The 27,738-nt window shown below is 40.9% G+C and overlaps 3 protein-coding genes across 5 annotated transcripts; 1 reads left to right on the forward strand and 2 right to left on the reverse strand.

The window, feature by feature from the left end:
* The first annotated feature begins 713 nt into the window (after nt 1-713).
* Nucleotides 714-8,494, forward strand: LOC131981242 (uncharacterized). Its single transcript, XM_059345458.1, has 8 exons — nt 714-989; nt 1,839-2,111; nt 2,925-3,215; nt 4,648-4,938; nt 5,093-5,247; nt 5,343-5,441; nt 5,537-5,581; nt 6,124-8,494. Exons 1-8 carry the CDS (start codon nt 950-952, stop codon nt 6,265-6,267), a joined length of 1,338 nt encoding a protein of 445 aa, XP_059201441.1. The 5' UTR covers nt 714-949; the 3' UTR covers nt 6,268-8,494.
* Nucleotides 8,495-11,801: 3,307 nt separating this feature from the next.
* On the reverse strand, nt 11,802-16,208 carry si:dkey-74k8.3 (transmembrane protein 109). Of its 2 annotated transcripts, XM_059346891.1 has the most exons (4): nt 15,156-16,208; nt 14,730-14,789; nt 12,606-12,708; nt 11,802-12,295 (listed from the first exon to the last, which is right to left on the reverse strand). In XM_059346891.1, the coding sequence occupies exons 1-4, from the start codon at nt 15,399-15,401 to the stop codon at nt 11,943-11,945; spliced, it is 762 nt and encodes a 253-aa protein (XP_059202874.1). In that variant the 5' UTR covers nt 15,402-16,208; the 3' UTR covers nt 11,802-11,942. The 2 variants fall into 2 exon arrangements, with proteins under 2 accessions (XP_059202874.1, XP_059202873.1); XM_059346890.1 differs by lacking the exon at nt 14,730-14,789 and having other exon boundaries at nt 15,156-16,207.
* Nucleotides 16,209-16,768: 560 nt separating this feature from the next.
* rnf20 (ring finger protein 20, E3 ubiquitin protein ligase) lies at nt 16,769-27,470 on the reverse strand. Of its 2 annotated transcripts, none has more exons than XM_059346934.1 (22): nt 27,369-27,470; nt 26,781-26,959; nt 26,606-26,674; nt 26,393-26,491; nt 25,778-25,925; nt 25,497-25,682; nt 25,225-25,340; nt 24,491-24,637; nt 24,306-24,380; nt 24,107-24,226; nt 23,635-23,814; nt 23,414-23,549; nt 22,986-23,107; nt 22,705-22,861; nt 22,224-22,545; nt 21,359-21,476; nt 21,032-21,181; nt 20,733-20,945; nt 20,274-20,399; nt 19,944-20,084; nt 18,847-18,951; nt 16,769-17,518 (listed from the first exon to the last, which is right to left on the reverse strand). In XM_059346934.1, exons 2-22 carry the CDS (start codon nt 26,949-26,951, stop codon nt 17,342-17,344), a joined length of 3,078 nt encoding a protein of 1,025 aa, XP_059202917.1. In that variant the 5' UTR covers nt 26,952-26,959; nt 27,369-27,470; the 3' UTR covers nt 16,769-17,341. The 2 variants fall into 2 exon arrangements, with proteins under 2 accessions (XP_059202917.1, XP_059202916.1); XM_059346933.1 differs by having other exon boundaries at nt 24,491-24,661.
* Between the last annotated feature and the right edge of the window lie 268 nt (nt 27,471-27,738).

Genomic DNA, 27,738 nt, shown 5'->3' on the forward strand with positions numbered 1-27,738 from the left:
TGTATTTCCATCAAATTTCAGATTACAATAAAAAGAAAACCTGAAATAATCAAATACTCATTCCACTTCAGGTGGATAGTGGACATCGCCAGGATGCCCCTCGTCTGATTTCAGGAAATTCTAATGTATCATTTCAAAATTAAAGCCTTTTGAAAACCTGTATAATACACAATTTCCTCTAACTGAAGATTGCAATTTAAAGAAAATCATCCATAATCAGATACTAATTCCACTTCGGGTAGAAAGTTGGCATCCTCAGGATCCCCTCAAATGATTGCAAGATATTCTGATGTATTCTTTCAAAAGTAAAGCCTTTTGAAATTTCACATTGTCCGCTATTGGTCCTTTGATTTCATATTACAAGAAAAGGAAACCCGTCCATAATCAGACTCATTCCACTTCAGGTGGACAGTGGACATCATCTGGGTGTCCCTCAGCTGATTGCAGGGCATTCTGATGTATCATTTCAAAATAAAAGCTTTTTGAAATCTCAGATGATCTGCTATTTTCCTCCAATTAAAATGGCAGAATATGTGATACTTTCAAATACTTTAATTTTGTAATTATACATCACAATGTAGAAACGCAGTCTTTAACCAGCACTAGGCTCGGTAGCCTGCCACACAGCCAAACTAGTAAATTAAGTTCCATTTCACTGGCAGTGAGTGTAACAGTAATTTCCCATAGTACTTAAACGCATCACGAGTAGGCTACATCCATTAAGATGCCCTGTTAGGTTATTTATACAATCTATTGGTTTGACCGACAACAACCTACCAACACCGACAGCACATGCCAGTAATAAACGCTTAGTATTAGATGAATCGTACAAGTGTGTCTTAATATTGTGCTTTCACTCCCATTTTTGTCATCAGGTAAGCGTTAAATAAAACTAGGCGACGACGGTTTATGGTGCACACCCTGGGTTTTGTCTTTCCAATCCCGGCGCATGATGATAGTGTTGTTGCTGGGTGCCATTGTTTGTATGGGTGAGTAAGTGTAAAAATGATTAATCCTACTTTAGCGACAGTGCTTGTCAATACTACAGCCTTTTTCACTGAATATTTGACTCAGCAGTAAGTAACATCATGTCTATGGTACTCAATCAGTGGTGGAAACTCAGTAACCTAATAACCTCATACATAGGCTATATATTAAAAGCTGCGTTATTGTACCAGAAATCATGTGCTAGCATTATTTTTTTTATTTTTTTATTGTTGTCATTGTAATTTTTAATGTTGCGCAAGATAATATTATAATTAATTAAAAATAATTAATTGGATATATTGTTTATATTATGTAATACATTAATTATTATAATTTTGTGCACTTAGGTTACAATATAACTGTAACCTCTGGGAACATAATTCAACACTAACTAGCTAAACCTTAACATAGCTAAGTACCTATTCATTATTTTGCTCATGCAGAATTTTGAATGTAGGACGTCTGAAATTTCTATTCTATCACATGGCATTGGGGAGACCAGAATCAAATATGTTTTCCCTTTAAAAAATAGTTTGAAAAAAGGTGGTGATTACTTTAATGGTGTAATAGTTTTAAGAGGATTAATCTTTGCAGCTCTGCTTATAATGAGTAGCACTAGCAGTGTAAACATATAGTACGTTTTCTGGGATATACCATCTGTCCAGGTTTATTACGCACTAACTAAGACTGCTAAAATATTTTATAATTCAGTGTACTTTAGACAAACACAATGCAAATTAAACCATGCTAAAATTTAGAGGCATATTCAGGGATTCATAAAAAGTATACAAAAACAGCCCAAAATGTGTCTAGTAAATTCATAGTGTTTCTGTTGGACTTTCTGTCACTAGGCCTCTCAGATGAGATTCAAGTGACGAAGTACTATGGGAGCTCCCATCAGTTCTGGGTGCCCACAAAGACTCATTCCATCCAGTTCAACCCCAAGGACTCGTCAGATGTGAGGATCTTGTGGACACAGGGTAGCAATCTCACCATGGACGGAAAGCATACAAGGATGGGACGCTACCTTATTGTGCGTAATGTCACTCAGATGGACAGTGGTCGCTACATAATGAGAGGCAAAGATCAGGAAATACTCTCCACCTATACCCTCGACATAAAAGGTGAAGATCCTTTTTAATTCTCAATTTGTTTAATTTCCCGTCTTAGTACTGGAGATTGTGGCTGGTTTTAAGCATTTAAGTGAAGTATTGTAATGACCGTAGGTTAGAATAATATTTTATGGCCATGGGATATTTCCAGATTTATCAAAATAATCACAAAAAATGCAAGATGGTCGAACTGAAAAGAAGGCAACGTTTCATTCTCTTTGGACTCTAGAGTGGTTAAATGCAACATGATGTGAAGAGATTGTCAGGAAGCTAAATGTGATGCTTTTTATGATGACCCAACGACAGTTACTGACATTTGAAGGATTTCATTTAGAGGAAATATTTTGGAACATGAGCATATGAATGAAAATTAGATATAATCACTGAAAGTCATTTTGACTGGCATGAATTAAAATGAACGTTCCACATTTTACAAAATAGTTATTTTGCTTATTTGCTGAGAGTTAGATGAAACCATTAGAACTGTTCCCAGGTCAATAAAGTAAATATGAACATACAGGAGAGGCTTATGTCAGCAAAAAGACTACGAACTATGGAGAGTTATGTGCTGGGCTAGCTGTTCGTAGTTGGAATGTTAGCTACCTGTTTCCCTGTTTACAGTTTCTGTTAAGCTTAGCATCAGTTTGCTTCATATTCACACCACATATGTGAGAGTGGTATCCACCTTCTCTTCTAATTCTTTATGTGAAAGACCAAACTACAAGATTTACACCAATAACCAAAACTGTATTGGAGGAGTTGGTGATACTAAAAAGATTTTGGGATATGACTTATATCCTTTCTGTTGTGCTCCCTGTCTTCCAGAAATCATAAAGACCTATATGCGGCAAGTTGGTGAAAGCCTCAGAATAACTTATGATCTGGAACCAAACTCCTGCAACATTTACTACTACTCACAGCTCTGGGCACGTACTGAGATAGTAGTTCACCAAGGCAAGCTGCGGAGAGATTTGGATAAATTTGGTTGTAAAGGGTTTGAATTGATAGAACCATGTGGGATTTCAAATGACGCCCTCCAGCTGTCATGCAACGGACACTTTGAGATCAAAGATCAGAACGACAACAAGGCCTTACTGGCGTATCTGCCATTGTATCGTAAGTAAACTACCTTTTTTTATTAGAGTCAATGTACCAGGTTAGGACTCGTAAATCTAGCTATGGTTAGCTTGGATTCATCGTGTTACAGTCTAAAAGCATTAGAAAGTAATATGAAAGGGTCCATAGTCGTCCATAAGCTCACTCATTGACCGATATGACAGACCAGCCTCTGCTTCGGCTTTTGGTCTTAATCAATTGTCGCCAATGAATTGTCTCTCATGTACACCAGATCTCTCAAACAGTAAAGGGACCAGCAGAGGAACTCAATTATCAAAAAAATGTAGAAACCAGCACAGATCCGGGCGGAGACATCATCTTATGACGGGGCTCACATGTGTGTAGTGAAACGTTTGTATCTGGCCAATCACAGTGATCAGGTGTTGTTAAGCAAAATTGACACAGAATGTAAAAAATCAAGTAAAAAATTAAATAAAAGTATATTTTTGTAATTATTTACTTAAAACAAGTTCAGTGAATATTTTAAATTTTGAGCACAGACTTAAACTTTTCACAGTTTTTTGATTGCATGAGGTTAGAGCTCGGCAACGTGGACCAAAAGTCATAGGTCCACGAAGAACTATATCAATATATGCAATATGGTCTAATTCCATATCACATTTAAAAATATATATTGATATATTTTTTATAGAAGAGTTTTATCTGCTCCAGGCATCAATACAATAGTCTAATAATAATTTTCGGACTCGTGGACATCCCACTGAAACTTGCGTACACAAGCTCACACCAGACATGACTGATCGTACTGACGATCATATCTGATCGTACCCTCCGCTCACGCCCAAATTGATAAATGCCGAGCCTTGCGTAGAAATGACTGTAAGCCCACTTTTCTACCGTATGTTCATTTTGTTAATGAGGGCCACTATGTGCATAATTGATGCATCCAAAATGGAAGAAGTGTGTGGAGCCATATATATATATATATATATATATATATATGGCTCCACACACCTTGGAACATGTGAGCATATGGACAAAAACTTCATGTCATTAAAATGTATTGTAGCTGACATTGATTTAAAGAAACAGTTTCACATTTGAAATTTTTTAGTTATTTTGCTTGCTTGCTGAGAGTTAGATAAAACGGGAAAGCTAGCCTGTTCAAATGTAAATAATTAATCTGCCTGCCTACCAATTGGATATCTTATATGTATCTTATATCTTCAAACTGATAAACTTCCCATTTTTGTTAACAAAAACTCAATCTTATTGAAACAGTATCTATATATATATATATATATATATATATATATATATATATATATACATACGTGACAGTGGTATTGATTTTCTTATCTAACTGTCGGCAAGAAAGCAGGTGATTTCCCAAAATGTAGAACTATTCCTTTTAGCTGATCAGCTGCTATGCTGTTTAAGGTTTTTGGGTCTTGTGCATCCTGTCTTCCAGCGATCGAAAAGACCTTGATTCGGTTTCCTGGTGAAAACTTCAACTTCACTATAGATCTGGAACCAAACTCCTGCAACATTTACTACCTCCCAGAGATGGGGTCACGTGATGAGATTGTAGTTCGCCAAGGCAAGCTGCAGAGAGGTTTGGACAGATTTGGTTGTGTAGGGTTTGAATTGTTAAAACCATGTGGGATTTTAAATGACGCCCTCCAGATGTCATGCCAAGGAACCTTTTCAGTCAAAGATCAGAATGACGGCAGGCCCTTAGAGGTGTCACTGATCATGAACCGTGAGTAAACTGTGTTTTATAACGGTGTTATTGAGAAAATTATGCTAATTATTGCTATTATCTACTTCTTGGTACTTCTTTATTTTTAATGTACAAGAAAGATTTACAATTGATACGTTTTTGTTCACATCAACTAATTGATTTATTCTTTCAGGACCACCTGGTGAGCCATCTTACATTAGAACTGCTGTTGGTATTGTCCTCTCCATTTTGTTCTGCGGTTACATGGGGCGTTACTTCTGTGGGGGCACCCCCACCAAAAAGAGAGCTGCGAATTCTCCTGCTGAACCTGATGTGCAGTACCAAGAGGTGAACACATATAACAGCCGCCTTACTTGTGTGTTTGGGTATATATCGACAGCAGGACTTTTAACCGTTGTGTTTCTGTTGAATTCTAACGACAGTATGACCATGAGCCTGTTCGACCGAGGCCAGACCAATTCAGTCGACCCTCTGGGGCGCACTACCCCCCCCAGCCTGCTCACACTCCGACTGACCCGCTGGTGAGTGTGTGTTGCATTTTACAGTAAAAACTTCTCTTCTCCTGTTGCTCTTCTGTCTCCACTACTAATTTGTTACGCGTTGCTTCACTCTGCAGGTACATCATCATCCTGACGTGAAATGGCCGTCAGCTTCTTCTGAGGTATAAAATACTTGATGAATAAAAGGGCAATTGTATATCTCAAAATCCATTTGCAAATCAAATTGGGAGCAACATTTTTTACTTTCTATCTGACCTTGTCGCACACAATGTACAATAGGATTTTAAAGCCTCTGAACACTGAGTTACCTGTTGATAAAACAATCTTAACATGTTAAGAGTTTTCCAATTGATTTTTTTCCTCCATGTAGGCTGAAGTTTCTTCTAGTATTACTACATTCTACTTTTTATATTAAATCCAATCCAACACCTCAGCCCCATCCTGCAAAGTTAATATAGTAAATAGGACTGCATCAATATATTAGGTGGGTTTTTTTCATTATAAAATGCTCCTATATCTTATATTAATTCTAATGCTAATGATACAAAAGTTGCTTTTATGCTTTTTTTTTCAAAATCATCTTACCTGACATGAATGTTCTCTATGAAGCATCTGCAAAAAAAACAGATGCTAATATCTGTATTTTGCAAATTGGCATCAGAATGAGCCTGCTTGTGATTTCTGTCTGTGATTTTCTGTCCAGGTTTCAGCTCCAGCAGAGCCGGCAGACGCTCCGACTGTCCAGTATGAGCCTGCGCCGCAGTTTGAACTGAAGGGACTGACCTTTCTCACTTCGGACTCAAACCCCTGTGATGTTTATACCTCAGACAAACTCAACTTCCTCTGAGAGTCTGATTTTGAAAATTACACTGAAACTATTTAACGCATTAATTAGTGTGATATTTATGAAATAATTTGACATTTTGGGAAATAAACGTATTCACCGGTTGCCTCCTTGAGCCATTATGAATTTACTTACGTCTGTACAGAGCCAAGCTAGCTGTTTCCTCTGTTAGTCTTTATGCAAAGCTAAGCTAACCAGCTGCTGGCTGCAGCTTCATATTTTATGTACAGACAGGAATGGTATCAATCCTCTCACCCAACTGTTGGCAACAAACAAATTAATATAATTCTCAAAATGTTCCAAAAACACATTTTGCATCAGAGTTAGTCCCAATTTAAAAATGTTACAGAGCAGAGTAAAGACTTTGTACCCAAGGATCGCATGTTCAAAACCAAAGGTGAAAGGGAACTTCTCAATGAAAAGCATGTCCTCTAATCTGCATTATTTAAAGTAATATTCTACCTCATGAGATAGTGCACCTGGAGTGCCTACCAACCTACAAACTGTGAAATAAAGCTGCCTAGATCAGGAAACGTCATTGAACGAGCCATTCAGATTTGGCTCCCCTTCCTGCGTCACATGCAGGCTAATTAGAATATACCAACCCCCATCTGAGTCTCCCCACCCACGGCTTGAGAACCTCCTTTGCAAAGGTGCACCATATTATTCTCTCAAGCCAATCAGAGCAGACTGGGATTTTTATAGCGGGGACAATACATGGGACAGGGACCCAATGCGTTACATAGGCAGATCTGTTATTTACCTACTATCCCGACTCCTGGTGTGTCTCAATTCAGATACTTCTGTAGGTAAAGTTCCATATATTTCACAGTACATACTGCGTAGTTCATACATTCTGATAGGATAGTTAATTTGCCTGGCTATTATTATCTCACCAGAAGCTCTGTAGATCAATCAGCTGCAGGCATCACGTTGTATCACCATTGATTCAATTCAGACTGATAAATTAACCTATTAATAGCTTCTGTCTGACTACAGTGCAATGGTACTTAGTGGAAAAAAACACAAGTATAACTTAAATTTGTATAGTTTGGTCGCAAGTTCCTCACCCAGCATTTTCACAAGAAGTACATTGATGATGTACAAAGATGGCAGCTGTTTAGGGTGAGGAGTACCACAATAAACTTTATGACCAAGTATTCACATCCGGGTACTCATTGTGCACTGCATTTTTCCATACTCTCAGTTTAAACACGTCATGAACTAAAAATAGCAGGTGTTAAGTACAGAAGTACACAAATTGAGACACAGCATTCGTCTTAGTAGTGTGTGGTCGCTGCCAGCTTCACTGTGAGCATATTGAGTTTCGACAAGCGATAATGCATTTGGTTATCCAGTGATTGCTCTGCTGGCTCACATTGACTCTGATACAATGAGGTATTTGTTATACTGTTTTAATCATTTTAAAACAGATTGAATTTTTGTTTTTACCTGCTGGAGGTGCTGTGTTGCCTTGCGTAGAGAAACAAAAAGATAGACGCGCCACGTAAAAAACAGAGCTGAGACGTGCAATGCTTGCACAGGTGCATGCAGCTTTGGTGGCCAGTGTAGCGGCTTCAGTGGATTGTCTTGGGCGCACTCTGCTGCAGCAGAAGTGTTGAAGTGTGTCCATGTTTCATGTTTATCGGCTGCTAAAGAGACAGGTGCTATCACAGGTCATTTGGACAGAATCTGAATGTGGGTGTATTGCAACAGACAGTATAAGAAAAATGAAACATTAAAGCATGTGAACATATTCTAGTATAAACCCAAAATACTAGTATGAGCATAATATATCCCTTTTAAAATCCCTCTCATTAGTTTCTCACAGTACTGAGAGTGAAGAGTTTCGCCATTCCTGCAGCTCAGACAGGGATACATTTGCAGACTGCCATGTCTGTGAACATTTTCAGGGAACAGCCTCTAAAACATTCACTGCTTCCTTTATACAATTAAGTGAATTAGAATTAACCTCAACTGAGCTGTAAATGTATGTTTTAATATTGATATATAGCCATTGTATTTGATTTTCTCATGTGAGTCTCACACACACATACCTAATGTGTTGGAGATTTATTATAGAGATTGTATTAAATATATATATGTGTAAGTATTGTTTTTTTTAAAAGCTAACCTGTAACCTTTTTTTCATTTAGAAACAAGTAAGCGTCATGTGTTTGTATTGACGTGTTTGTTTCAGGTGCATTAAATCAAGCATGTTTTTGCATCAGTCCCACTGTCTCCATGTCTCCACACACAGCTCCATGTATTGTAGTTCTGCAACAATGCTTCACCACCACTACAAGCACCACCCACCCAACATGTCACCACAGAGCCAAAAGCCCAACCAAGCATATAAATTCCTTCCCACCACACCAACTGGTTCACAGAAAAAACTCAGCTGAGCAGAAGTTAGAGGCTTTTGTGTTTCGTAAAGAGAAACCGCAGAGCCATAAATCTGCTTGGGTACAAGACAATGACTAATTCTTTGTACTTGTTATCGGCAGTGATCCTGAAAATCTTGCCAGGTTTACCACATTCATGTGCTCTAAAGCTCTAAAATGAGTATTCACTTTACTAATGATCCATACAGTTCATTTTCACATTTAAATGATTGGGAAAATGCCATACATAGTTTTCCGATAAACACATCAAAATATTAGCCGAGTCATCCAGAGGAATTAGTCTTACTGCTGACCTGACTACACATTTAATAGGCCATCATTAACCACATTAAATTACAGCCCAACTTAAATTTCTTTATTATCTTCTGTTGCACAAATTAGAGCTGTGAGCAAGTTTGAAATAAAACTTTGTGGCAAGCTGGAAAAACTTTTCTTCTGGCCTGTTCTACAAAACAAAAACACACTTTTATTCACTTAATTTGTAGCTTCAGACCTGTAAACCTGTAATGTAGTATTATTAGAGATTAAATATAGTATGTGTATGTTTTACTGTTTCTTTTTAAAGTTCAGATGAAGACATTTCATCCACGTTTGCATCACACATGTCAAAATATGTTTTTTTTCCCAGACAGACAAATCCAGTTTGTCTGTAAAATCCAGAATTGCTTGGTGTTTTTAGCCACTTGGGGGCAGTGAAAACAAGTTGTAAACACAAGACTGCCACCGATATTATCTCTATTGAAGTGAACTCCATAGCAAACAGTTGCTTATTTACACATTCAACACACCTGCATGTTGCTCCATGGGACATTATTAACATTTGTTTCCGGGCTCCTGGTTAGCTCTCTTGACTCTGTTCTGATCTCAACCAACTGCTGAGGGAAATATCTGGTTCTTAGCTGCAAAATGCTCCTGTGTTAACCAGCTAGTTGCTTTGGTTGTCTGCCTGCTGTTTCTAAAGCTATTTTACTAAAAACAGCTGTGCACTAAAGTTTAAAATGACAACAAAAACAATGACCTCAAAGACCTATTAATTCATTCTCCTTAACCGCACTTGGGTTGCGGGGGGCTGGAGCCAATCCCAGCTGACATTGGGTGAGAGGCGGGGTACACCCTGGACAGGTCTCCAGACTATCACAGGGCTGACACATAGAGACAGACAATCACGCTGGCATTCACACCTACGGGCAATTTAGAGTCATTAAACCTAAGTGCATGTTTTTGGACTGTGGGAGGAAGCTGGAGTACCTGGAGAGAACCCACGCTGACACGGGGAGAACATGCAAAATCCCCACAGAAGACCCGCAGGCCGGAGTCAAACCGGTGACCCTCTTGCTGTGAGGCAAGAGTGTTAACCACTGCGCCACCGTGCAGTCCTCAATATGAATATATCTGTATTAACACTCTGTCGGAAAGCCCAGTCTGCTCTGTTTGGCTTTTGAGAAAAATATGGAGCACCTTGACAAAGGTCGTTCTCTAGACTTGGGTGGTATGGGGGGCAATATATTCTACTTAAGCTGCATATTACATAGGAAGGGGAGCAAATCTTAATGGTTTGATGAATCACATTTTATTCTCTAGGCAGCCCACAAAAAAATGACTGAGAAGTCTTATATTGCAGTTTTTTTTGGTTGGCAGGCACTCCAGATACAAAAATGTATGTTCACCAGTACTAACAAAGACTTTTTCATGATACGTTCTCTTTAAATCTCCATACAGCTGAGACAAACTGCAGTTGGGTGATGTATTTTATGACACCTTTTACATTACTCATATTTATTTGATCCACAGTGATTATAAAATTATTAATCATAGCGGCTTAAAAGTCAAAGGCTGCATTTACACAAACATCTTCTGTGTGACTCATATCTTCTCATGTTTGGCATTTTATGTTTTAACAAGATGATCATTATAAATAATCCTTTAGAACAAGAATTCAGGTCTGGAATCAAATTATCATCGCTCTATATCTTTGTCTCTGTGATGGTGCAGGGGGGAGGTGACAAAGTAAGTTAGTTTCACTGTGGACTCATAACTGGCCCACTTGGCACTCCACCACCGCACAGTGTAGGAGGGAAGTGAGTTTTACTGCTGCGGGGTGAGCTAGCAGGAATGATAATTCTGGCACTGAGGTCAGGCTGTTCCACTCGGCTGGAGTGGCAGTCGGGGTGAAGACAGTCGGTGTGAACCCGGAGGATCAAAAAAGCTTCCAGCTGACTGAGCAGCAGGGAACCAACCAGGCACAGGGGACTTAAAGCTGTAACCAGGCCACAGGTCAGCCTGGGTTGAAGAGACTAAGTTGGTTGTGGTGAGTTACAACTGAGACATGAAAAGATGACTGATTGATGCTGGATTATTCCAGTTTCTTAATAAAGCTAACCCAAAATACCTTCCACCCAGAGGTCCGTAGGTTAGTCGACCACATTTAATTATCTCAAAAAACTACCAGATTGATTGCTGTGACATTTGTTGTAGATGTAAGGTGCCTAGAGAGAATTAGATTTTCTCCCTGACTTTGTATCTTAAGGCCACCACTGGGTTAAAGTAAAATACATCCAAATATTACGTTTTTGACCAAATAACTGCAAAACTAACAACATCCCCATCAGCCTTAGCCATAGTCGGATTAAGAGACAACGGGTCACTGGGTAGACATGCATGAGGCCTCACTGTGTTTCTTACTTCAGAGCAAGACAGATTTACAGGGGTTCTGCCTCTTTTTTTTTGTTGTTTTACTTCTATTTGGAGTTTGTTTTTTGTGCGTTTGCAGTTGCTTGTGTTTTTGTGTGGCCATCCCTGCTAAACATCAGCATGTTAGCAGTGTCACTGTGAGGGTGTAGGTTAACACAGCTCAACTCTTGTTTTGATTAAATAATTATGTAAAATAACAGAACGAGGAAAGTTTGAGATCTGACTTGTGGAATTATCCAATTCCCTGTGGACACTGGTTTTACTATTGTAGCGTTTTACTACTGTGTGTGTGTGTGTGTTTGTGTTTGTGTGTGTGTGTGTGTGTGTGTGTGTGTGTGTGTGTGTGTGTGTGTGTGTGTGTAGCTATTTATTTTAGTAATATCTCATGACGTTTTGTTATTTTTAGATTGTTCCCAAGGCAAACAAAGAAAGCATTTCCGATTAAAAATCCCAGAGATTACTTTATTTCCCATAATAGTTTGACACACATATAGAAACCATCAATGCTTTCTTAACCATCATTACCATTATTATCATCACCTTGTCCATCTGAAACTCCTCTCCCTCCACCACCTCTGGTCACTATTCCCCTTTCCTCTTCTCCACTGCCTTCAGCCGGCCCTCCAGAGAGCTCAGTCGGTGCTCCACTGCACAAGACTTTTCGGAGGAAGTAGTGAGCAGAGTCAACAGGACGCATCCCAGCACCAGGCCGCCCACTCGAACCGCTGTGATGTCTGCAGTGGCATGCTTGTCAGTCACAATCAGTCCAAAAAGCCAGAGCGCCAAGACGGTTTTCACCACCCAGAACACCTGCCTCAGCGCGCCAATCAACAGACGGAGAACGATGGTGAGCAACCAATAGCCAATGAGGGCCACCAGACCCCACTGGGCGACGGCGGCCACACTCTCTGGAGTCACGCGGGGCAGCGCTGCAGCTGTGGAGGAAGAAAATGCAGTTTTTAAAACCAGGAATAAGGCTTGAAAAAACCTGGTCTGCTACTCAGCAACAAATATAAACAGACACACTTAAAAAAGGAGTGGCACTGCCTGAGGGAGAGGCAAGTCTGCATATTTTCACTCGTAACCTTGATTGCCACAGATCACCTCTACCTGCAGCAGATAGTTTGCAGCGTGCTTCACATTCAGGGAGGAAAAAGAAAAGTGGAGCTTGCAGAAAGGCCTAAACACAGACTCTGCGGCACAGTCACACACACGCACATAAACATGAGCCATCGTGGTACCCACCATCGAATCCTGTGACCCTGAGGATCTCTGTGACGTAAACAGCGATGACGTTCAGGCCGCTGGCAGCTCCTTCAGCGAGGAAACGGATCACCATCTCTAAAAACTGTGGTGGTGTAGAGGAAGGAGGAAGGGTGGAGACATTTATTATACAAGATAACAATGAAGACGGACAGCATTCTGATCACACTTACAACCATGCAGAGACACAGATCTGGTTACAGAAGCACAGCCTACATAGATGTATTCTCATGGTGCCAATGAACAGGCAGAAACTATGCAATTTATTATTCTTATGCAAATAAGACTAACATTCAAAGCAGCTGCTTGTACAAACTTGATGATCACATTAAGAGAAAACTGTGTTAGACTGTAAGTGAGGGTTCCTACTAGTGCTGGAAAACCTTAAAAATGCTTTAATTCTCATGTGGTGTTTTCATGGTTTGAAGTGCTTGAAATTTTGAATGCAAACCACAAATCTTTCCTTAGAATGCCTACTTATAAACATTTTGTATAGCAAATCAACAGCTATTTTAATGTGATGAAGATGATTAACCAGTCTACTGTATATAAATATGTAATTTGTCTCGGCTATAAGGTGCTTGAAAAGTTTGCACCTGCTAGAAAAGGTGCTTGAATTTCTCTTTTATTAAAGAAAAAAAAAAGTTGCAGGGAGTTAGTACTGCATCTTAAGATAGAAGAAGTGCTGTATTGTTGACTTGTACGAACAGCTGTGCATGTGAGTGACAGCTGGACAGTGACCCTCTCTATTCCTGTACAGTCTTTGCTCACCCCCCAAAATCACACATACACACACACACACACAGTGTAGCCTCGTTAGGCCAGGTCAAGGGTATCCCAGTAAGTTGGACAAGTATCTTATCTGCACCTGTTGCACCAGACACTGGACACATACAGGAGGACTATCCAGTGAGTCAGAGCAAGAGTCAAGCATCTGTCAGTACATGTCAGCATGTTTATCAACTGAAAAGACACGTAATCATTTACTGCTCTGTTTGGCACAATAAGGCCCAATGTCCCAGACTGTGACATGCTAAAAATGTTTACTGAGAACTGATAAAAACCCACTTTCAATGCCAAATGCAGGCTGGTGTAGCTACAAGGGCAATAAAATATCATATATCATTTTCAGCTATTTTCAATCTACATTGATAAACAGCACTACAGGTAACAGGAAAAATGGGTATTTTTGATTTTGGAGTGAATCGTCTTTTTAATGCTTCTAAGCTGATTAACTTTTGAAGACAAAGTGCAAAGAGTGAACATTCAAAAACTGGATTAAAAAACAAACTGAAAGCAAAGGTTGAACAAGAAAACTGTGCACTGTTCTGTCAGCTCCCAGTAAATTTAACAGAGCGACATTATCAGAAAATGCCCGACAAGGACCTTGAAGAAATGTTGCCCTGTCACATTACTGGGAGCTGTCAGTGTGGGTGCAGATCTTTTGTTAAACTTTTGCCTTGAGGATTTAATTTCATCACATTTTTTTCCCCCTTTTGAACTGGGAATTCTCACTGGAAACTGAATTACAAAACCAAATTCACGTGGTAGGATCTATTTTAGTCTGGCACTCATTAAAAACACATTTCTCATCCAAGCATCGTGCACACACCCTATATTTTACATTCAGAGCGACCAACTGAGTCACGGTGAACCATTTACTTTACCACTACACTCTCACAAGTAGGACTGTGTCAGTCTGTCCTTGACTAAAGAAATGTATAGTCGACTTGCACTCAGCGAATAGATTGGTCGATTCCGTCTGTAAAACTGAGTTTCTTCACAACGAATCATGCAAAAGCACTGTATTAAACAAGAGATGTGTCATAAGTTTTTGGAAATGAGTCATTCAGCATGAAAAATAAAAAAGAATGACTAATCGACTAAAGAAATGACTGAACAGCTAAGAGGGGGCAGCCCTATTTGCCTCTCATGCAAGTAGCACTGTACAGAAACACGCATAAAGTCACAGCTTCACTACAGTCATGCTCGTACTCTCTGCACTAACAATATGGGGAAATGAGCTAAGCAGAGCCACATGAGGGGACTCTGTTTAAGGGAGCATGTCAGGGCAGGCTAGATGGAGACACCCAGGAGGTTTCTTACCATGGCCACTGTATAGACGTTCTCCTGACCAAGCAATGACTCAAGAAACAACAGTGCACTCTGGGGAGAGGGACCCACAGCCCAGTGGAAGCAGGGAGGCAGAGAAGTGTGAGCATGTGTGAGGGGGATGCATGGATATAAGAAGATGTGAAATGAGGGCAGAGAAAATGAGGGGATCAGGGGAGAGATTAACAAGTTGAGGGGCAAGGGGAGAGGAATGTGTGTGAAGGGTGAGGAAATGGAGAGATGACAGAGTTGGAAAATTAGTGTACAGTTATTGATCAAGAATAGTGACAGAGCAAACAGTGAAGAAGTTAGACCAAACACCCAGTAACATTAAGAATGAAGAAGAGGAGAGTGTGAAGCCACTTCCTGGTGGAGAGAAACAGGAGTGTTATCAACCAGTGGTGCACCTCCTCTCTGTACCTCAGCAGCTGACCGGATCACACCGCTCCCCACCACCGACTCCGCGTACCGCTGGATCTCCTGGCAGGTTCCGGTGATCACTGTACGGAGAGTAACCGGCGGTGGGCTCTCCCCGGTCATCTTGGCCTGTTCAGCTTCGGCTCCAGCCCAGCCCACCGCCAACGCCAGCACCAACACATAGGTGGTGAGGAAAAATCGAGCCATGGCACATCCACCGCGCCCAGAGCCAGACGCACAAAAAGTCATTGTAAGGGATTTGAGAACAAAAGAGAAAAAATGTGCTACAAATGTGTGTGCACAGGATATAGGCTGCAGCCCAGAGCAGGTTTAGCAGCTCGTGTTCAATGACTGTAAATCAAAGACTTAAAAATGGCTTCTGATGGGAGCAGTCATCGGGTACAGAGCGTTTTAAGCCAACGCGCTGCAGTTCACAATAGCAAAAATCTGTTAATAACCAGCTTCTAAAATTACACATCAACTGACTCGAGTGTCCAATTTGCAAATTAGACAAAATGTGTTTGGAAAAAAAAACACTGTAATGATTCAAAATGAAGCAAGAATTTAATTATAAACTTTGGCAGCGCTGCAAATATCCAATTTAGGACCGCTCAGCTCCGTCAAGGACACTCCAGCATTATCACTGCCTATATTTGGTTAGAAACTGTTAAAGGCTTAAGATCCTGCAGCGACCGAGATAATTCACTGTCAAGCGACATAGAGCAGAATTAAATTTAACAAAGAAAGACAGATATAAAGCAGAAATGGCTTCTTGAGTTTCGGTTGTAGGTTTTGCGCGTAAAAGAAAACGGTACAAACGGACGCGGTGACGTTGAGCCGACCACGAGTCTCCCAAAGCTTCTTATTTCAGCTCTGAGCTCCACACCACTCAACTTTGGTGCTCCTTTGTCTCCGAGCTTGCATCAAATGCGCTACCGAGATGGATTATGTTGCACAACCTTTAAAAAAAATCCTTGTCGCCTTCCTCTCATGGCGCTCCCTTCCTTCCAGCGTTTTTAACGACAGTTTCCAGTATGCAAACACGTCTGAATGTGCAGGGAGGAGGAGGAAGAGGAGGAGGGGTGGAGGAGGTCGCTCTGCACACGGATAAACAGAGATTTGCACACTGGGAATTGTGGTTTAATTGGTCGACTATTCACAGGGTTTGATGAAAAACGGAAGCGTAATGCGTTCAAATTAATTCAAATATTTGACCTGTTCTCATGAATTCTCAAATTCTGATTAAAGTTTGCATGTGCTCATTTTGATGTTCCATGGTTTTCTTAATAATAATCAAAATCATGTACAAGAAAATGGCTTGATATGAGCTTTTAAATTAAACTCTTACGAGCTATTTTTGTTGTATTTGTACAAACAAATGTACCTTTAGTTGTACCAGGCATCAACATGAACAAGAAATTCAAGAAAACAAGGGTGGTCCAATATTTTTTTTACTATTACTGTATTATAAAAAATAATATATTTAATTTGAATAGATGCTTCCTATGTCATCAATCATCACTAATTCTTCTTTATTTTTTACAAGAGAATGCATAACCGGTCTGTAATAAATAAAAAAAAATCATTTGAAAAATAGTGAAATGGAAGTGAAGCTGCACAGTTCAGATGTCAGTTTAATAACTAAAAGAACAGCGATTACACAGCATCAAGTCAAATTTTAGAGATTTCAAAGAAGTGTTCAAATAAAAAAAGAAAAGAAACAGTATGTACACAAACGCACACCAACATCATACAAACATCCACTAAACCTTGTTTTCTCACTGTACTAATATTTGTCTTTTTGTAATGGTTTGTGTAATTGCCCGTTCTCAAGCACACACACCACACACACACAAAATTCAGCATGTGATGCAAACTCTCATTCCTCTACATTCTTTCTGCACCAGTGTCTGGAATCCTACAGTAGAGTCGTGGATACTGGATGGGAGAAGCTGAATTCAGTCAATGTTAAAAAATAATTAAAGCGTTCAGTTTAGAGCATCACTGCGGCCCTACGTGGCGGGAATCATCCAGATATCACACTGATGGTATCCTGTACACACAGGAGCAGGGGAGGTACACGTCCATTGGACACTCAGTGGCGAGTCTCGCTTCAGGCACTGCTTGTACGACTGCTTATCTTGTTGACCCTTTCCTTTTCTCGCAAGTATCCGTGGGGAACTGGAGCTTTAGCCGATGTATATGCGGTGGAAGTCATTTGCTCCAAAAGCGGCGTTGCACTTGGGGCACTTTCTCTGCCGTGTGTCGTAGCGTGTCTTAACGCACTCGAAGCAGAAGACGTGGAAGCACTTTGTCAGTACTGCGTCCTTCACTCGAGAGTTGCAGCATGGACATGTTAAGCGCGCCTGGAGGAGAGAGGGGGAGGGGTTGAACAACAAAAGGAGAGTTTATTTAGTGAGCTGAGTGCTTTTTATGGACACAAATATCTTCAAGCAGTCCTGGTGTTAGGAACACATCACATGATATGAAGGCTGATTATAACTTTGATGTGGCCGTGACTAATTCTCAGGACCATGTTGAGCACAGGGAACAGTTGACCCACAAATCTTGCACTATGGCATCAGAGCATATACAGGCATCATCTATGTTACAAGTTTATGAACAAATGTGGAAAAATCTGCAGGAATCTGAATCGTGTCATTTAATGTGTGATGTTGAGTCTTTGCACAGTTGGTTGGAAGTGTCCTTGTGTGTTCCCGTCAAAACAGTGTGATCACACTGATGGCTGCCTCTTTAGTGATAAAAAAAAAAATACTCTGGTTCATTCAGTGAAGCTGCCAACTGACAAAAGGAACAGAGCCTTGAGAGTGACACTTATTTGTTTTTTTGGAGAGTTAGCTGAGAAGAGTGACACCACTCGCTTTACAGTGAATTAACAGTCAGCAGCTTGTTAGCTTAGTTTAGCACAGAGGCCGGAAGCAGAGGGAACCAGCCGAACCAGATCTGTCCAAAGGTAACAAAATCTGTGCAAAATTTACAAAAAAAGTGTAAAATTCGACATAAAAGTTTTAATGCGAGTTGTGCTCGGGGCTATTTCTTAGTGGGGACCAGAAGCCAGTATACATTTGCTGTTTTTATACATATTAAACATTCCCCTCTTTTCCAGTCTTTGTGTTATAGCTTAATATTTTAAATCCAGGTTGGACACACTGGAGGAGGTGGTGGAGAGATGAAATGTCAAGATGTTCGAGGCCATCCTGAAAAACCTTTATGGACTAAAAAAACAGCAGTGGCTCCTCTCTCTCCGTTGCAGGACGGAAAGATACAAAAGATCCTTTGCTGCTACAGCCATCAGGCTGTCTCATTCTTCCAGAGTTACCAGACTAACTGAATTTCCCCTCGGCCATAGATAAAGTAATTTTGATTTGATATTGATAAATCTTCTAATATAACCCCCATGAAAAAAGCAAAAAGTACATTCCACAAAATGTGAATCTAAGTGCTCTGACGCATCCAACATTCATGCATAAAACAACAATTTTAATTAAAAAGGAATTGTTTCATTGGTAAATTAAAAACGTATCAAAGTAGCAGACACTCCAGCGTTTGACTGAGCCAGCCAGAACATGTGGATGTACCAGTGTCTATGATGTTTCATTAACTGATTCTGCACTCTGACTTTCCTGAAGCAGTACATGAAAACAGGAATATTTATTGTATGACAGAAACCCACCTTATAGTCATTGATTTCTTCATTTAGGATATCATCCCCATTGCTGATTTTCTCGGCTGGTTTCTTGGCCTTCTCGATCTTTCCCCTCAGTTTGGAGATGTCCTCCTGAAACACAGTCACAGTTAACAGCTGTAAGTAAAAGAAATCTGTTTGACAACAGACTTTATGAATGCATCACTCTCTAGCAGTAAATACAGGAAATTACCAAGGGACAGTCTCACAGTGAAAATGTTTGTGATGTAAATCTTTTTCATCATTTCAGTAGAGGACAACAGCATTTAAAAAGACAATAAATATTAAATATACTGTGAGGAGGAAACATTGTTTCCATCCACAAATCTAATTGTTAATAATCTAATCTAATGTCTAAAAGTTGTTAGAAAACATGCAGAGTTTTATAGGAAAGAGTCATTCCATAAGTCTTGTGATAGTCAGAAGGAAATAATTGGTTCTTCCTGTCTGAGTAATCCAGTATCAAGCATCCTGTTTTTCATTTTATATATATTTAATCGCCTTGGTCATAATGTTTGATGAATTTTTTTTTCCAAGCTGCATGCTGTGAAAAAGCATAACAAGTAAAATGGTATAAAGCAGGAATAGGTTATTTTCTCTTTTGTTTTCAAAGAGTTTTTGAAGCCCATAGCTCTTGTTTCCATGCTTTGTGGGTGACTTTGTTGCTGTGTCAGCACTGTTATTCATTTTTAAAATAGCAGTATTATGCATGCAAGACTACTGGCTGGACTTACTTTATTTGGAATATAATACATAAGCAAAAGTAGCCCACTTGTCAAAGAAAACAAATCTGTCTTGATGATGTCATTCTTTATATAACCATCCTATCAACTGTTTCAACTTCAAAAAAACAGATAATATTGGACTGGAATTTCTTCCATCTGTCCAGGAGGTTGACATGTTCCAGTCCCTGCTTTTTGTGTTAATTAAGTTGCATTAAGTGGTAAAACATTTAGCTGTTCTTGTCCTCAATATATACCAAACATGTTTTTAATTCTTCAAAAACTGGAGGTATGTGTGTTTGGACCATGTCTTGTCTTTTAAGTCGATTCATGTTTTCAGACTTTGTTTGCTGATCTTGTTACCTGTGCTCGTCGGGCGTTAAAAGACTCTTTCTCTCTGGAGATGCTGTTCTCTATGACTTCCTCTCTGACCATGTTGAGTCTCTGCTGAACCTGTTCCAGCTGAGTGCGAACCTCCTCCGACAGCAATGCAGAGTCCTGCGCCTGGAGGGCGACAGAGAGATGTTATTTAGCCTCAACAGGAATGTTATTTCTTCTCATACTGTGCAATCCTTATGTATAAAGACTGTATGTCGTATTTAAATGTGTGTTTAGGAACAACATTTAAATGCCATTCCGGTTTGATTCCCTTACCAGCCCATCAATTTACTCTGCAGCTGTGGGAGGTGTTACCTTGCGTTTGTTCATGTCCAGAGCTTGTGTTCGAAGTGCCAGCTCTCTCTCAGCAGTGCTGATGGTGCCCTGCAGGAGGCGCTCCTTTTCTTCAAGTTTCCTCACCACCTGCAGCTGGGCATCGACCTGACAAATGGGCACAATAACGCATTACAGCCAGAAGACAAATATTACATTTTGGGGCAAACAACGACAAACGAATAGAAGCTGACACACAAAAAAGGACGAGTGAAGACCATTAAATACACTGCATAGATTTTTTTCAACTTTTATTTATTTATTAACAAACTCTTTTTGTTGAAATATGAAAATGGTTGTGTTTTTATGTTGAAAATAATTTGTTGCATGTTCAAAGAAAGTGACTGCAGGTGCAATTTTGTTATGTGTATGTCACAAAAACAGCATGCATAAGCTCCTATCCTTGCAGATTGTTTTGGATTGTGTTGCCTGGTGACTCACCTGAGTTTTTAAAGTGAGCAGTTGGTCGGCCAGCTCCTCCTTCTCCTCTTTCAGCAGCTTGTGGATCTGGTTGGACTTGATCCGCTCGCTCATCAGCTTGAAGTTAGCATCGTCTTTTTCTCTGAGCTGCTGCATCAGACGGATGTTCTGTTCCTGCATGTCCTCGAACGCCTGGCCCGTCACGTCCATCTCGCTCAGCAGTGCGTCCTCCTCCTGCATAAAGAGCAGGCCAGGGATACGAGTGTTAGAGAGCAAAAAAGAGGCTTTGTGCATAAAAACACAATGATCAGCTCACCCACCTGTTTTGCAATAGAGAGCTTCTTGTTCAGGATATCAATCTGCTCCTCCACAGAGCGGATCTTCCTCAGAGCTTCTTCATCGGCCATTTTCTTGCCCTCCCTCCTCTCTCTCTCCTCCAGCTCCCTCAGCCTCTGCCGCAGCTCTTCTCCCTGGAATCAACATTGTTATTTGGGACTGCCACAAAACAATGAATTTTATAATTACTTTTGCTGCACAAATATCCATAAATCATGTTAGAAATGAAAATGAAAAATTTAAATCCTTGGACAGAATCTTAAGTTGTATACACATCAACACAAACTTGTACAGTGTGCAGTGTTGATCACCTCTGACTTGGACTTCTTCTCTGCAGCCATGAGCTGGACTTTGTCCCTCTGCTCCTTTGGTGCTGAGCGGTACATGTCCAGCAGCAGCTTCATCTCCCTCTGGGACTCCTGAGCTTTCCTGCACAGTCAAAGTAAGAGTCTTAAACAAAAATCACCATCATCTGGCTCTGCACATTATTTATAAGACCTTGAAATGATAATGAGAGAGGAAATCATTATCTTTTTCACCCATTCCCCAGTGGATACATTTTTTTTAACCTGCTATATATTGAGACAGAAGTCTATTATACCATGTGAGCCCCTGCTGGTGATTCACAGACTCATGACTGCTGATTTCATTCCAATGCATTTTGGTTAGACGAATGCCAATGACATATTGCTATACAGTCTGACGCCCACAGAAACCAAAAACAACACTTATTGGGAGAAAAAACAACAACAAGAAAATTAACATTGTTTCAACCATCTTCTTCTACATCTGTGGTGCATAAAATATAATATGATTCATCTAAAAACATATCATTATGGCACATATTTTGTCTAGCAATAGACAAAGCAAATATATTTTGTTGAACTCAAGTTTCTCAAAATCAATAAAAAATTCAGGTCAAAGGGGGAAAATTGTGAGACAGCAAACTCATATCATCACTAGGGTGGAAGACATACCATCTTAAATATACCGGACAATATTTTTTCATCTTCTAGAATTTCTTGGTTAAGTGCATTTTTTAATGAATGTCTACGTATTAATGCAGGTGCTTGTGGCCATCTATGTAGAACATTCAATTAATCAGGCTGCATGGATTTTCTTCATCTAAAATTAAAATCATCTCAATAAAAAACAACTCATGCATGTGCGACTTACTTGAGTTCAGCTCGGACGATCTTCAGCTGCTCCATCTCCTTCCTCTTTGACCCTCCAACCATCGACAGGCGCTCCCCGACTGTCTCCTCAGGTTGGCTGCTGCCCGGCTTCTCCTTCTCCTCCTTTATCACGCTGCTGCTGCCACCGCTGCGGGTCGGCCTCTCTCTCTCCTTTTCCTTCTCTTTCTCCCGCTCTCGGTCTTTCTCCTCTTTCTTTATAATGTCCTTTTCTTTCTTTTCGTCCTTCTCTTTCTTCTCCTCTTTCTCTTCCTCTTTGACTGTTGCCTCCGGTTCTGCCCCAGGCTCCGTTTTCACAGAGGCACCTAGAGAAAAAAAAGAAAACAACGTAAAAGAGATATTCTTATACAGGACACCCCAAATATGTCTTAATATGCATCAATAAGAACACTGAAAAATCTGTTTTAAAAAAAAAGTTATTGTAGTTGTTTACATTCATAGTCAGTCAATTAGGTTTTAGTTACCAGTGCTGCTGGGTGTGGAGGAGCCGTTATCAGGCTCTGTCTTGACCACAGGTTCCCCAGAGATGGCTGGGGTCGAAGGAGAGGTTGTCTCATCCTTCACATCCATTTCTGTGCTCGACTGTGATTGGAGGATGGCGCTGCCCTTTGAAGAGCGGACCTAAAGAGGCAACAGATGATGGTGTTTTAGTGTGTTGTGCTCTGCTTAACTAAACCCATCAGATGTCATACAATCAAAGCGGCCTATAACTAATTCATTGCACAAGTTTCTCTTTCTGACCTACCTGGTTGAGCTCAGTTTGTGTCTCTCTCAGTCTAATCTTGTACTTCACCACCTCTCCCTTCATCTGCTGGTTGTGGGTTTGCAGCGTGCTAATCAGGTGACGCATCTCCCTGTTAATAGGACCTGACAGAAAGAGGCAGACAGAGTGAAACAGGGGAAAGGAGGAGATGAAGAGTTAGAAAAAAGTGGATACAGATTAGGGCTGTGAATCTAGTAAGCTTGTCAGCGAGGAGCTGATGTGAATCCTATTCTTCACTTCCACTGCATGGTGCGGCTCGAGTCAACTCACTTTTGGTACCAGATACTCTTCTCTTTTATTTTACAGGGCAGATAGTGCCGTACCATGCAGTGAAAATCCTTTCAGGTTAAACAGCATTCTCAGGACAATAATGTACCAAATTCACAATGTAACCAAATTCTGATAGTTACCTGCTTGCTCGTTGGCAGCAAGAGTCTGCTCAAATTCGATGCGCAGCATCTCGTACTCCTTTCTGACCTGAGCCAGCGTGTCCTCCAGCTGAAACACCTCCGTACGAACCTTTCTCTGCAGAGCCACCTCATCATTCTGCACGCAGAGGAGATGAGTTACCAAAAGGATGAAAGGTCACATAGATAGACACTGACACACACACCTAAAAAAAAGCACTTACCTCCATGTGCTCCAGCTGTCGAAGCCTCGCCGTCCTGGTAGTGTTGAGACGAGCGCGCGTCTCATCTAATTGGGCTTTGAGGATCAGGGACTCGTTGTAGAGCACAGAGAACTGCGACTGCAGGCAGCGATACTCAGAAGTGTCTTTCACCATGCCTTCTGCTCGATTCAGCAGCTCCGTCTGAGAGAAAAGAAGGAAACAGAGGCAGACACAGCAGCCAGAGAGGAAAACAATTTAATATAATAAGGTACTGAAAGACAAACGTGTTGTCAGTGTAAGCTTCACAGGGGACATTTCTCAGTGAATATTTACAGTGAATCAGTTTTTTTTTCCATAGATAGCTTTTGATCCATGTGCTCTTTTTGTACTCATGAAAGCTGTCAATTAAAGTGAAAGGTGTGCCACAATAGTTTATAGAAAACTGTATTCCAATGCATTGGTCATTTCCAAATTAAAGTCAAAAGAAGTCCACCTTCATGTTGTTGTTCTCCTGGTGCACACTCTGCAGGTCCTGCTGGAGCTTCTGCAGCTCTACGAGGCGGTTGTCTGCCAGCTCCGTGTTCTCCTCCATGTCACTGTTCATTTCTTCAAACTTTACAGGAGAGAAGAGGGGAAATGTCAACAAGTATGAAAAGCAATTGTGAGATTAAAACGACAATATCAGTACCTACCTTTCTCTTGTTAATAGTGATGGTCCCACAGACGCTGCTGGCCTCCCCGCACACCTTATAGCCTTTGCTGTTCACCTGGTATGCATTACAGGGAGCGTTATACCTCAATATAATGTAAATATTTGCACAGCACTCTCATGGACAATTTTCTGAGACTAGCAGATAGAGAGAGATGACATCCTCACCCGCTCCAGTATCTCAGTCAGGTGTGCATTCAGTCTGTTTTCTCGGCGGCGGATCTTCTCCATGTCCCACTGGAGCTCCTCTATCAGAACCTGCAGCTCACTGACACGCTGGTCTGCTTTGTTAGCTGCACGACCCAGCGGCCGGGACTGGACAAGAGAGGAACACAGAGACTTGACACAAGACACACAAGAGCTGATAGTAACATAATTCTTCCCAAGATATTGCTCATTATTAAATTCTTGATAACCTATTTTACACAGTGAGCCACATTATCATAATGTCGTAATTTTTAGTAAATGTATCATGTACTTTGGCATCGGACTTCTGGATTCTGCCAAAACCATTCCAAAATAAGATATAAACTGCCCCAAAATAAATGCTCGTCCTAATTGTAAAATAACTTTTTTCTGCAATAAAAGTATAGTTTTAGTATATATAGTTTTTTTGGTAAAATGTGTGAAAGAATGTGTATTCTTGGTGTACACAGATATGTGAACAACATTGCAAATACCTATCAACAGCAGTTCATCTTTTCACTATGTGTGCGTATGTGACAGAGCGCCTGTGCCTCTAATGTGGTTTTAAAGGTCCAAAGAGAAGTTAATTACAGAGTACAGCAGTCTTTGCAATTTTCAAGAAGTAAACTGTACACATACCTCTGTAAGTGTCGGTTTTGCTCAACCTAAGTTGGAAAGATGCTGCAGTTGCAAATAGAAAGTTGTATGATTTTTACCTCACTCGTCATGTGACTGTGCTTCTGCTTAAGGTCTTCAGTCAGCTGTTGCAGCCGTTTGTTTTCATTGGTCAGGAGGGAATTCAATTTGGAAGCTGCTTGCCATAGACTGCCCTCTGGAAGAAGAGCAAAATCCCAATAATGGGTGTAAACACAAACTGACTTGATGATGAATTTGTCCCAAATAAATGTAATCATCAGTCATACTCCATTAGTGCAATTTCCTCATGTCTTCCACCACCACAAGCTCCACTCCCTTTTCTTTATCCCACCTGCACCAGAGTCGAGCTCCACCTTCAGTTGGTCCACGGTCCTTTTCAAACACTCGTATATCTCCACCACGTGACTGGCCTGCTTCTGGCTGGACTCCACCCTCTCCTGAAGCTCAGCCTCCATCTCCTCACTGCTGCTGCTGGCCAACGTTGCCAGAAAAGAGTTGTTGGGCTCTCCCTGGTGTCCTGAATTAAACAGTAGGAAAGTTTTGGCTTTGATGATAAAATATCAACATGTTACTACTTTCAAAGTCCTGATTCTATGTCAGCTCGCTCTCTACCTCTGTCCTTGGCCCGCTCCTGGTTTGAGTCGCCATCAGGCTCTGGAGTTTCCGGCTTCAGGCTTCGTCCCTCACCTGCCACAGATTTCTCAGGTTCGCTGCTTGCTTGGTCATACCGTCTGATGATCAGTTTAACGTTTTCATCAAACTGAAGGAGAGAGAAGGGCAGCAACTTTAGACTCTATGACCTTTATAGGAGAGGAGACGGGTAGTGGCAGCCCAGGGTCGGACATACTGGTGTCCCGAAACAGTGTTGAAATTGTAAGTTTTATGTTTGTCCCCATAGTAGCATTTCATTAAGCCATACACCCTGGGTATTTTGAGGTTTCTTTGTTTCTCAGCATTACTGAACTGATTGATTTATACTTTTTATAACAGATTCATGACTAGAACAACTTGACACACAGTGCTGAGCTGCTTCTCAAATTAATCTTCAGTTGTGAGCTTTCAGATGGTGTACACCACTTTTATGTGGCATCTACTATTGTCCTGCTATCTCGCCCTAAAGATCCCCTGCCCCCAACTTCCAACTCACTATAAAACAAGACAGAATGTTAAAGTGTTAATGTTGAACAAATCATTTTAGGCTTTGCTTCCTTCGCTGAGCTTGATTACCTGGTTCCAGTATCTGTTGAGGATCAGCAGACTTGCATCATCAGTGGCCTGCCGGGTTTCCAGTCTCTCAATTCGCTCTCGCAACTCATCCTCAATTACCTGCAAACCAAGAAGCAAAGACATGAACCTCTCACCAAACATGAGAGTCCATGCATGCGGCTTCCTGTGTGCATGTTTATAGAGTTATAAACATGTATTGGAGAGTTAATTCACCTGTCTTTGATCAAGAGATTCTCCCAACTTCCTGTTCTTAGCCTGGAGAGCTTTGATGTCTTGTTCTTCCTGAAAAGTACAGATTCAATCATGAGTACAAGAAGAAAAGGTAGCCAGATAAAGAGACAGGCTTCTGAAGGGAATTATATGAATAAAACTATTAGCAGGGCCTCACTGAGTTGGACACTCCTCCCAGTTTGATGACCGTCTCCACCGCGGTGCTCCCCCCGGCAGCAGCGCTGACACCGGGAGCTCCGTCCTCTCCTTCCCGCTCCCTGCGCTTCTCTGGGGGCGCACCGGAGGACGAGGCACCGCTCGGGTCAGCAGGACGCTTCTGTCCCGACATCCTCAGACCTAAATTAAAAAAAAAATAATCAAAAAAAGGAGAAAAATCAGAAAGTGGCTGATCATGAATGTGGAGTACTCTTAGACTGTTAGATGCTACGCTACGTTGAACATGTAGCTAGCCGACGTTAAAGTGGTCGAAAATGACTGCAAGATGCCTTAATGTCAAATCGACTCTGAAGCCACATTCATTTAAAGGGGGAGCAGACGAGATTAACACACACAAAATTACTTATCACATTTTAAACCCCGAAAAGGCTGATTCTATCAGTCAATGCACCGTTAGGCTAAAGTTAGCTGTTTGCTAACGCCACCTTTAAATGCTGCTGATGCTGATGGGAACTCGACTCTGACCGACAGTCCAACGCTTTTACTTTGTAATGTTGTACATGTAAATCACGTCTGACTGGAATCTTACCGGTTTTAATGTTACGAGTTTTATGTTATTCTGTATGCGGCTGTTGATGTTGCGGCTCTCTGCCTTTCGGAAACGGAAGTGTGGACGACCTCAGTGGGACAAAGTCCAGCTGCAGGTGCGCCCCCTGCTGTCAGGGAGGAACACACGCCGTCTGACGGACAGAGGGCTCTCTGAGAGAAACACTGCTGTCTCCAAGATCCCTTCAAGAGGAACGCCTACAGCCCATTTTGGATTTATATTTCGTCACACTGTTAAAATAATCGCCTAATTCATTTTTTGTCAAAATTGTTTTTTGTTTTTTTTGCCTAAATCATCTCCTCATGGCCACTTATGGTAAAATCGCCTAGATCCTCAGTTAATCAGATCATGT

The sequence above is a fragment of the Centropristis striata genome, chromosome 12 (genome assembly GCF_030273125.1).
Source record: "Centropristis striata isolate RG_2023a ecotype Rhode Island chromosome 12, C.striata_1.0, whole genome shotgun sequence".
Classification (NCBI taxonomy): Eukaryota; Metazoa; Chordata; class Actinopteri; order Perciformes; family Serranidae; genus Centropristis; species Centropristis striata.

Coding starts and splice junctions, on each gene's coding strand:
- LOC131981242 (XM_059345458.1), top strand. CDS start 950: ATGATGATAGTGTTGTTGCTGGGTGCCATTGTTTGTATGG. Junction 3,216..4,647: donor GGCGTATCTGCCATTGTATC/GTAAGTAAACTA, acceptor CCTGTCTTCCAG/CGATCGAAAAGACCTTGATT. Junction 4,939..5,092: donor GGTGTCACTGATCATGAACC/GTGAGTAAACTG, acceptor TTATTCTTTCAG/GACCACCTGGTGAGCCATCT.
- si:dkey-74k8.3 (XM_059346891.1), bottom strand. CDS start 15,401: ATGACTTTTTGTGCGTCTGGCTCTGGGCGCGGTGGATGTGCCATGGCT. Junction 14,790..15,155: donor TGATCCGGTCAGCTGCTGAG/GTACAGAGAGGA, acceptor CCCTCTCCCCAG/AGTGCACTGTTGTTTCTTGA. Junction 12,296..12,605: donor CAGGGTCACAGGATTCGATG/GTGGGTACCACG, acceptor CTTCCTCCACAG/CTGCAGCGCTGCCCCGCGTG.
- rnf20 (XM_059346933.1), bottom strand. CDS start 26,951: ATGTCGGGACAGAAGCGTCCTGCTGACCCGAGCGGTGCCTCGTCCTCC. Junction 24,381..24,490: donor TGACTGAGATACTGGAGCGG/GTGAGGATGTCA, acceptor AATGCATACCAG/GTGAACAGCAAAGGCTATAA. Junction 22,546..22,704: donor CTCCACACCCAGCAGCACTG/GTAACTAAAACC, acceptor TTTTTTCTCTAG/GTGCCTCTGTGAAAACGGAG.